This window comes from Chionomys nivalis, chromosome 7, assembly GCF_950005125.1.
Source record: "Chionomys nivalis chromosome 7, mChiNiv1.1, whole genome shotgun sequence".
NCBI lineage: Eukaryota > Metazoa > Chordata > Mammalia > Rodentia > Cricetidae > Chionomys > Chionomys nivalis.
Genome location: NC_080092.1, coordinates 23,134,955 through 23,145,739, shown reverse-complemented (window position 1 = coordinate 23,145,739; position 10,785 = coordinate 23,134,955). Strand labels below are relative to the sequence as shown.

General features: G+C 37.1%; 1 protein-coding gene across 1 annotated transcript; it reads left to right on the top strand.

Moving 5' to 3' along the window:
• Positions 1–9,866: 9,866 nt before the first annotated feature.
• Positions 9,867–10,155, top strand: LOC130878437 (60S ribosomal protein L37a-like). Its single transcript, XM_057776404.1, has one exon. The coding sequence runs from the start codon at positions 9,877–9,879 to the stop codon at positions 10,153–10,155; it is 279 nt and encodes a 92-aa protein (XP_057632387.1). The 5' UTR covers positions 9,867–9,876.
• The last annotated feature ends 630 nt before the right edge of the window (positions 10,156–10,785 follow it).

The following is a 10,785-nucleotide window of genomic DNA, read 5'->3' as shown; positions in this document are numbered from 1 at the left end:
AACCCTATGTCCAAAGAGTCTGGAATGTTTGAGTTTAGGCATTACCCCAGCCCCCTGGTACCCTTATATCCAGGGAGTCTGGGATGTTTGGTTGGAGGCTTCACTCCAACGCCTGGTATCCATTCTAAAATGTTTGAGTGAAACTTTCTATTCCAGGCCCCTTCCTCTGGGAGTTGCTACAGTCCAGACTCCACCTCTGAAAAAGCCCACCTAATGGTGAGCCCTCCCCAGGGAGGGTCAAGACCACTATCACAGGCTATTTAAACTGCCCCTCAGAGACAGAACATGTTGTCTTCCAGGTTTCTCTATCCACTCACCATGTTTTCCCGAAGAGACACTAGGCTAGTAAACCTGGGCTTTTTCTAATTCTGTTTGATTGTTCTGATTTCGATTATTCCATTGGCAGAGAGGTTTATTGGGCCATAATATCTTTACATTTAGGAAACATTAATTACAAACCTACATCAGCAAACCCATAATTCACCTATTCAAACTGTAAAGAATTTTTTTTCTTGGGACTGGAGAGATGGCTCAGAGGTTAAGAGCATTGCCTGCTCTTCCAAAGGTCCTGAGTTCAATTCCCAGCAACCACATGGTGGCTCACAACCCTCTGTAATGGGGTCTAGTGCCCTCTTCTGGCCTGCAGGCATACACACAGACAGAATATTGTATACTAAATAAATAAATAAATAAATAAGAATTTTTTTCTTTAATCCAATAAACTTTATGTGTCCATTACAATATTTACAGTAAGTATTTTTTGATTTTGAATTAATATATTATTCATGTATTTTGAGTAGGCTTTCTTTACTCTCTAAACTTATCACAATTAGTTATCAGTTTTTTCCTAATAATGGATATCTACACCTTTTCAAGGTTTTGTTGTCACTGACATTGTATAAAGATGTTTCTGTAAAAACATCTTTAAATTGTCTATGTCTAATTGTTTTATTTGTAAATCCCCATGAAGTTTGATGTTAGTCATTTTAATATTTCTGAGTTGCTGGGCTGTAGTCACATTAATTGATAGCATATATAAGTGTGACATGTTAGGTTCCAGAATAATTATCTTAATAATTGCCCAGTTCCTAAATATGACAGCATATTTTTATCACTGTCACTCACATTGACTACTTTAATTGATTTTTAAAAAAAACTTTTGTGATTAGGAGAAAAGACTATATGTTACTTAGGAGAAGTAGGTGCATCTTTTAAATTGCTATATATCACCGAGTGTGTATGTGCATAGTGGTTGTGCCACAGTAGGTGTCTGGAGGCCAGGCAACAACTTTGTGGAGTTGGTTGTCTTCTTCTACTATTATTGGCTCTAGGGACTGAAATCAGGTCCTCAGGGTTGTGTAGCAAGGATTTTAATTGTTAAGCCATTTTGCTAATCCCAAAAGTTAGTAATTAAGAATAATCTACACAATTTGTTAATTTTCCTTTATTGGTGAATAATCATTTTAGAAGTTGAATCCTTGGAGTGCTTTTTATTTCTCAATATTAGTCTTTGTCTGAAAATATTGTTTCGGTGGAAGAGTTACCCCAGCCCCTGGTATCCATATATCCAAAGAGTCTGTAATGTTTGGGTAAAAGTTCCATCCCAAAGCCCCTCCCCTGGGAGTTGCCTCAGTCCAGACTCCTCCTATGAAAAAATCCATCAAATGGTGACCCATCCCCAGAGATGCTCAAGACCACTCCCACGTGGTATTTAAACAGTTTCCCAGAGACCAAACATGTGGTTTTCCAGTCTTCCTTCCCTGTCTCTTTTCTCGGGGGGCTGGAAGATATCCATTAAACCTGGGCTTTTTCTAATTTCATTTGATTTGGTCTGATTTGGATTATTACATTGGCAAAGAGATTTATTGGGCCGCAGAAGCTTTTCATGTATGTCAGGAATATTGTTCTCTAGTTATATATAACTTTGTTTATGGTCATTTCATCACAAAGAATTAGTTCTTCAATTTAATTAAAACACATTGCTGTTTCTCTTATTAGTTCCGAGTTTGGTAACTTTCTCACCAATACCTGGCTAGTACATTTTTAAAAGTCTAGATATCAAATTCATTTAGTAATGCTTGCATATGTGTGGTTTGGAAATTCTTTTGGAAATTCAGCAAGCCACTCTTGCCACCAGTTTAAAAGTCTGTGATGGCTAACTTTCATTGTTAACATGACTGGTTTATATCCAATGTGGATACACAACCAGGGAGCATATCTATTTAGGTTTATTTTGGGCTTAAGCCCATTTTTCAGGGTCCAGAAAAATTCACTATGGCAGGTGAAAACCTGACTAATTGGATCTGAGGGTAAAATAAGCTAATCACCACAACGTGTTCTTTATTTCTTTTCACGAAGAAACAGCAAGAAGAAGAAGCATAAAGGGTAATTGCCACTGGATTTTTAGTTTTTACAGACTTAGCTGGAAAATTCCATAGGCAAAGACAATGATAATATGCAAATCAAAATCACAAAAAAAGACAAGTAGAACTTGACCAAGCAGCACTCTGGAATAGTTGATACCACTCAGGAAGGAGTCAGCATCCAAGGGGGAATACCTGACATTCCAAGTCATTAGATTAAAGTAACTAAGCTTCTCTGAACCTGGACTTCACCTCCAGCCAGACCTTTCTGTCTGGTAAGGTCTTCCCATCCTTCTGAAATTTCTACATGGTCTGTTAGCAGATAATTTTGTGGGATTGACTCTATGTAAATTTGACTGTTAGAACAAAGAGTGAATGTTATCACTCTACGGCCTTAGGATGTGGGGAAATTGAGCAAGGTCATTCAGTGGCCACACAGGAGAAGTTACAATTCTGAGATATTTTAGGAATGAATCCCATTTTGAAGTGAGAATCATGGATCATGGCTTCACAAGATTTTTACAGATTTGACAGCAACCATCACAAAGACAAGTGTTCCAGCAACTTTGCAAAACAAGTTACTCCATGTGGATGTGCACGCACACACTTCCTATTGGTCTGCCTATTGGTCTGTCAGCTGTACGTTCACTGTACAATACTTGGGGGATCCAACACATATCTATGCATTTATTTATTTTTTTCCCAGAGAGATGTTACTGAAGTGTGAAGATCTATCATGAGTGTGTGTGACACATTCTGAATAAAAGTCAGAAAGTAGGCTGGGCACAAGCATTCCTCTTTCTGCTTTATGAATATAGCTGCCACTGATCTGTTATCTCACACTTCAGATACCCCTCCTTCTCCATCATATGGGCTATGGAACCCTTGCTTCTTTAGATGGTTGTTGTCATTGAGCATCTTGTCACAATGATGAAAATGGAAACCACATCCTCATCATATACTTAATGTATTACTTTTGCTCTGCCTGGCATTAATTTCATGATTCCCATGCCATTTACATGCTTATAACTAATTGGTTTAATGAAGCAGCTTTTTTTAGAACAATGCTTTAATGTGCATTAAGCTCTTGATGGTTCTTGAAGTATTCATCTGCTTTATATTCTCTTGTCTTTTGCTGGATTTTGCACTTTCTTCCAATTTCTTTCACCTAATCATGCATCAGTTCTTTAGGTCTAGTCCTGAGCTACCATTTTCATTTCTACTTAATCTGAAAATTTACTTACTGACTTTGTACAGTGAACCTAGTAAGAAGTATCTAAAGTGATAGATCTCTTCTTAACATAAATAACCTTCAATTATTTTCTTCTCATCTCCTCTGCTTTCTTATATTCCCAGCTTGAGAACTATTGACATGACAAATGCAATGTACTCAAAGCCAAGTTCAACAATCTCAGATGTACTCATTTCCGATAATCCATAAATGGTAATATTCTTTTATAACAATACAAGTATAAAATATCTAGGACCAAACACTATCTCAAAAAACCAAACAAAAAATATCTAGGGCCTGGCATACTGAATTTATTTTCTGTAATTATAACATTTATGTGTTGATGGTAATGATCCAGATTGGTGGCTGAAGATTCCATATACAGTCTGCCTAGAATTTTGACTCCTTCCTTTAGTTTTTATGGAGTCATAAAAACTATTCAATGATGAAGAGAGGAGAATTAAGAAATTCTTGTCAAAATAGTGGTAGTGTAATATACTGAACAGCCAAATTTTTGTGGTTGATTTCCGCATTTCATTAATACACAATCTTTTAATGCAAACCTGCCTCATTTTGAAAATCTGTTGCAGACTCACAAGACCTTTCTATATGACGGAATTTGTTTTTTTTTTTTAGAGGGTGATGGTTTATTACCATTGTAACATATGGGCTTTCAAAAATGTTCCTATATTCTTCAGTATTGTGTGAGGCAATAAATAAATATCATGATATATTTTTAAAGTATCTCCTGTACTTACAGGCTTTGAAAAATAGGAAGTGTGATCCTTGATAATTAAGTACCGAATAGAATACCTAGATGAAATGATCTTCTCTTATTTAATGAACAGTAACTACAGGTAACTTCAATCATTGCATTTTTTTTGTTATATGTTCATACCTACTTTAAGTTTTAATATGTAAGATGTATATCAAGGACATAATGAATTAGACAAGTACACACTCTTCAATTTCTTAACTTTTAAGATACATAATTGCTCCACTATGAAGACTTAAATGGGGATTGTCACTTTTGTAATTAATTCTTTTTGTTTCATCCTTCCTACTAATTGAAAATAGGCTTTCAATATAGAATGCTTTGAAATTGGATGAAGAGACAGAATTGGAAATGAACTTAATTAACTACAAACTGTCCAAATCAATCAGAGTTTGACAGTGCCTCAGTAACACACAGAGTTCATAATTTACTTGAAATCTGCTGTAACGCATATGCCCATAAATTGCTCAGAAGCCATGCTCACTGTGCACGAAATTTAGTGCTGGGTCACGTGACACTGCTCTGGGAGAAAATTGTTTTTTCGGCACATAAGACTATTTGGGAAAGATGCAGTTTACATTTTCAATTGCGCAGCTAATGAACTTCTGGAAATAAATGCTTTGCTTTGTGGCCCCAATTGAATTTGTCATAGAAATTTAGAAGAAGAAAAATGTTTGTATTTACAAGAACTTCAGCTTTATAAAGGGTTGTGAGAGTCACCTGGTTACAAAGTGGTAGAGAGTCAGTGTCAGGATAAATGAAATACTTTAAGTTTATAGATAAGAAGAATTGGGGTTGGGGAATCTTATGACTCATGTCTACTATGGAAATGTGTCTTTAATATTGTTTAATCTGAGTTATTGGTATCTCATAAAGAATTTTATGTTATTATCTTCAAGAAATATATCTTTTCATAACAAAGGAACTTTTTATTTATATTTCTATCAAGTTATTCTTTGATAAGATTAATTGGTACAGGTGTTCCAGTATAACAGTCTGAGTACACTGGACCCAAGTTGCCAAGAGACTGAAGAAGAAAGGCAGACAGATCCAGAATTGCATGAACTGAAGTTTACTTGGGCTCTTGCTGACAAACACTTTGTAATTCTTGCTGACAAACACATTAGTAATTCCAGTTAAATCCCTGAAATCTAGGTCAGAAGCAGTGGTATACATATATATCAGTCAGGGTAAAGTTGATATTGTCCTAGCTAAATGTAAATGGTTTATCCATATCTAAATAATATATATATATATATATATGTATATATATAGTTGACTGTCTCTATATATGTGTATGTGTAAACATATGGATCTATTTATACATATATGTCTATCTCTGTGTGTATTAGTCAGAAAAATGTTGACGTTTTCCTAGCTAGAATGTACACTGAGTCAGACATGCCTCCAATAAGAGTCCTGTTGTAAAACTCTGTATTCTCTAATGATTTTGTCTATAAGTTTTATGAAAAGTATACAAGGAAAGTAGACCCTAGGTTACCCTGAAGCAATTGTGGTGTGATTCCAAATAAATATGGCTGTAGCCATGGAATAGTTATATGTATTTCTTCTGATTATGTAATTAACATTCTTAACCAGTGTCTTATAGTTTCTAAATACTTAAGAAATGTGAAAAACTACCCATTATCACCAACTTACTTTAATTATACAAATATATGTTTATTTAGGAGAGAAAATAATGCATATTATATGCTTCTAATATTCAAGCCATAGAACCCTATTGTTTTGTAGCAGTTTCTTCTGAAGTTAAAACTTTTCATCTTAGGGGAAAACTCGTTAAGACACAGGGTGTTAAAGGGATGGCGAAACAGTAGCCTATTATTAGAAGGGAGAAGCTGTTAAGACACAGGGTGTTAAAGGGAATGTTAAGCAACGAGATGTTCCAAGTGGAGGGGAACATCCCCCTTTCTGTGAAGCTCTTAAAGTTCAGGAAGTAAACAACTCAAAAACTTCAGGAAGTTACAGAAACTGACCAGGTTCACTATGTCCTTCCTTAACCCAAAGTACTAATCAGTAAGGACTACTGATAAATACTTTCAGAAAAACTGAGCTACCAGGAAGAGACTGAGGCCTGCTGGGAGAGACAAGATCATCCAAGCTACTTAGAACTGGCTTGGACCATATGACTTAACTCAAAGAACATTCTTCAGTCTGTTGAGCTGCCTGCAAGCTGTTTAGTGAGCTCAAGGTTATTGGCTTTCTTGTGTTGTCACCTGTGCTGAGGGGAGCTTTGGTGACACAGCTGTTTTTGACTCCTTTCGGCTTCAGCTGTGTTTGCATAAGTACCCCCAATAAAACTCACTGACTGGCCAAGTCGGACTTTGGTGGAATCTGTGATTTGGTCTGTTGTTGGTTTCCTGTTTGGGGCGAGTAGATGTTTATTCATATCTTCCCAGGAATAGTGTTACGCAACACCTACAAATCGATCATTTCTTTTGATTCTTATGCAAGACATGCTGCACATTTCCAATGAAGTATGGTAAACGTTCATGAGGAGATATTATTGAAAGAAATAGTGGCTGGGGAGTGATAATTTTAACGTTTTGGGGAGGTTAACAGAAAACTTATGAAGATTTATTATAACTTAGATCAGTGACTTTTCAAGGGGTACTATGAATGCTGTATTGTTATGCAGTTGTAAATATGGGGGCTTTAGGGGAAGGGACTGTGAGAAGGATAGGTGATGTGTAGATATCAGTGTACAAAACTAAAAAGGAGAATGGCAGCCCCGGAGAAAATTTCAATGTGCAACAACACATAGCTCTATTGTCTTTCTGCAGTGAAAAAGCAAAACAACAATTTATTTAGTCAATATACTATTTCATCAAATTTCCAGCATGCGATTTTCTCCTTAATGAACTTATGATCTATTAATAATTAGGGACAGAGAAAAAGCACACAAATGTGTGTATTTCATTTTTTTCAAATAGGATATTCTTTATTAGCTCTATTTTATTTCAACTGCTAATTGAAGTAAAAGCATTCAGGTGTGTGCCTAAAAAGTCATTATAATTTCCTTCCAATTTATAGCATTGAATGCTGCTTGAATTAAACCAAACCTTAGGATATAAATTTGGGGAAAAAAAAACTAGTATATGCAACTTTCCAGATTTTAAGACATAAAATGTATTTGAATTCGGAATTTAGTACACAAGAAAATTATGCAATTTTTGTTTTTGCTTTTTTTTTTTTGTCTTTTGTTTTTCAAGACAGTGTTTCTCTGTAGCTTTGGAGCCTGTCCTGGAACTAGCTCTTGTAGACCAGGCTGACAATGAACTCACAGAGATCTGCTTGCTCTGTCTCTTGAGAGCTGGGATTGAAGGCATGTGCCACCACTGCCTGGCTTGCAAAATTGTGTCTTAATGGAGTTCAGTTCATGAAGAATGAAAATAAATGTATAAAGCAGGTAAAAATATTGCCAATGAATTAATTATGAAAAACCACCCTTTGAAATTTTATGAGTATATAGGACACCAATAAATATTGATAACTAAGTACATTTAGATATGGGTACACTTTCTAAAGTGGTATGAATGGTATATCCTGAATGTTATTTAGACATGGCTATTAACTTTTCTGTCTCCTAGCATTCTGTTTTAATATCACGAATGGGGTAAAATGGAGGCAGTAACATCTTTACTAAACAAGCATTCAAAACATTGACTTTGTGTCTCAATTTATTTCTACAAGTTACTGTGTTAGAGAGGTAATATTCTGAAGGTTAGAAATATAAAACTTTCCATTTTGGAGCTGGGTGTGATGTCTGCTCCAACCAGTATACATGTTCAGAGTGGAGGAATTATGCTTATCAACCAAAATCCAAGACACTTCTCTATGAAGTTATTAGATGCTTACTGTCAAAGATAACATATGTTCACTTGGAAGTGATTCAAAAATATAAATGGCCTATATCCTATTCCATTGTTGAAAGGATATTCAGTATTGTATTATACCCTTCCCATATCATCAGGGCATTTGTTTAAAAAACTCTGTTAGACACCAGAAATTATACATAGTATCAAACTAGGTATATATGTTTTTTATATAAATAGATAAGACTTAATTAGCAAATTAGAGACAGTAAGAGAATAATACCAAGAATGATTACAAAGTACACTGTGAGGAGAAGCATGTGGAAGTTCTCCCCTGCTCCATCTGTCTCCCTGCACTGCATTTACATCTTATTCTCATGATTAAATGAGATGCTGCAATGACTTTTTAGATTCTTTGATATGGTCAAGGAACTCAGTATCACTTGAATTTTGGGCTTTGGGGTCAATGCTAAGTAAAGTAAGAGTTATCTGAGCACAAGCACTGTGAGTCCACGGTACTGGATATGAAAATGTAGCGAGACAGATAACAAGACTGATGGACACAGTGCGTAGTGTGAATCCTCTGGGGGAAAGTTTGCTTCCATAGACTCTCTGGGGTGAAACAAGATTTCTTCACCTACTCTGACCTGAATGCAAATTCTAACTCAATAGTTGGAATTTACCATTTAATATTTCTTACCCATTGTTGATTGTAGTTGTCTAAAACTATAAAATAAAATTGCATGATTGGGGATGGCTTTCACAACAGTACTCATATTACAGACACAGCCCTTAGTCACGCAGATCATAGAAGAGTGGTATTACTGCCCTGTTTCATGTGCATCATGGCCTTATAATCTCAAAAGCGAATGTCACTACCTAAGACATTTTATATTCCACTATCTCTTGTCACAATGGATGTGAAAGTATATTTGAATAGTTTATTACTCTTCTGGATATGAGAAAATTAATTTGCACATACATTTTCAATTACAATTTGAAAAATAGCATATACTAGGCTAATAGATAAAATAACATTGTGTAGTTTCACTAGGAATGTGTTTGAGCTATAGAGGAGGAGTAAATGGTCTAAGGTAAAAGTCTGTCTTTCATAGCCTCATTCACAACTTCACTCCTTTGTTGAGAAGTTAACAAGGTGTAGTGAGCTGCTGTCTATTCTTTAGGAATTTAGACTGTTCTAGCAAAGCCGGGCGGTGGTGGCGCACGCCTTTAATCCCAGCACTCGGGAGGCAGAGGCAGGCGGATCTCTGTGAGTTCGAGACCAGCCTGGTCTACAACAGCTAGTTCCAGGACAGGCTCCAAAGCCACAAAGAAACCCTGTCTCGAAAAACCAAAAAAAAAAAAAAAAAAAAAAACCTCATTTAGACTGTTCTAGCATCTAAGCAATAGTTCTACGCCCTTTGGCATTATCACAGGCCCAACATACCTCTTCTAGCTTTTCTGTAATTCTCTACAACCCTGTTTCTCCAGATTTTCTAGGCTTGAACTTTCTAGATGGTGTTTTTTGTCTTTATTTCTTATGTGCCTTTATTGATTGTGGTCTGATAAGAGAGAGATTCGTCTCACCTCCTTAATCGGCTCTCGAACTCTTAATCATTCTTCAAGAATCCGATGGTGGTCTTCCTCTCCGTGCTTGGCTTAGGTTCCGGCGACATGGCAAAACGCACCAAGAAGGTCGGGATCGTCGGGAAATATGGGACCTGCTACGGTGCCTCCCTCCGGAAAATGGTGAAGAAAATTAAAATCAGCCAGCACGCCAAGTACACGTGCTCCTTCTGTGGCAAGACCAAGATGAAGAGACGAGCCGTCGGCATCTGGCACCGTGGTTCCTGCAGGAAAGCAGTGGCTGGTGGGGCCTGGACCTACAACACGACTTCTGCCGTCACAGTGAAGTCTGCCATCAGAAGACTGAAGGAACCGAAAGACCAGTAAAAGTGACACCATTTGATACCCAAGCCTACTCACAGTGCACAGCCAACTAAATAAATGGGTTAATTTACGTAACCAAAAAAAAAAAAAAAAAAAAAGAATCCGATGGTGGCTATCACCCACTGTTTTCTACATAGCTGTTGTTTTAGTTTTGTTTTTTTTTTTATTCTTTTTTAATTAAAATTTCCAACTGCTCCCCGTTTCCCATTTCCCTCCCCCTCCTCCCACACATTGCCCCCTCCCCCCACTCCCTTCCCCCATCCCCACTCCTTTTCTCCTCCCCCCACTCCATTCCCCCTCCCTCTCGATACTGAAGAGCAGTCCAAATTCCCTGCCCTACAGGAAGAACAAGGTCCTCCCACTTCCATCCAGGCCCAGGAAGGTGAGCATCCAAACAGGCTAAGCTCCCACAAAGCCAGTTCATGTATTAGGATCGAAACCCAGTGCCATTGTCCTTGGCTTCTCATCAGCCTTCATTGTCCGCCATGTTCAGAGAGTCCAGTTTCAACCCATGCTTATTCAGTCCCAGTCCAGCTGGCCTTGGAGAGCTCCCAATAGATCAGTTCCACTGTCACAGTGGGTGGGTGCACGCCTCGTGGTCCTGATTTCCTTGCTCATGTTCTCCCTCCTTCT

Excerpts from the sequence above, each read along its gene's own strand:
- LOC130878437 (XM_057776404.1), top strand. The coding sequence starts at position 9,877 with ATGGCAAAACGCACCAAGAAGGTCGGGATCGTCGGGAAATATGGGACC.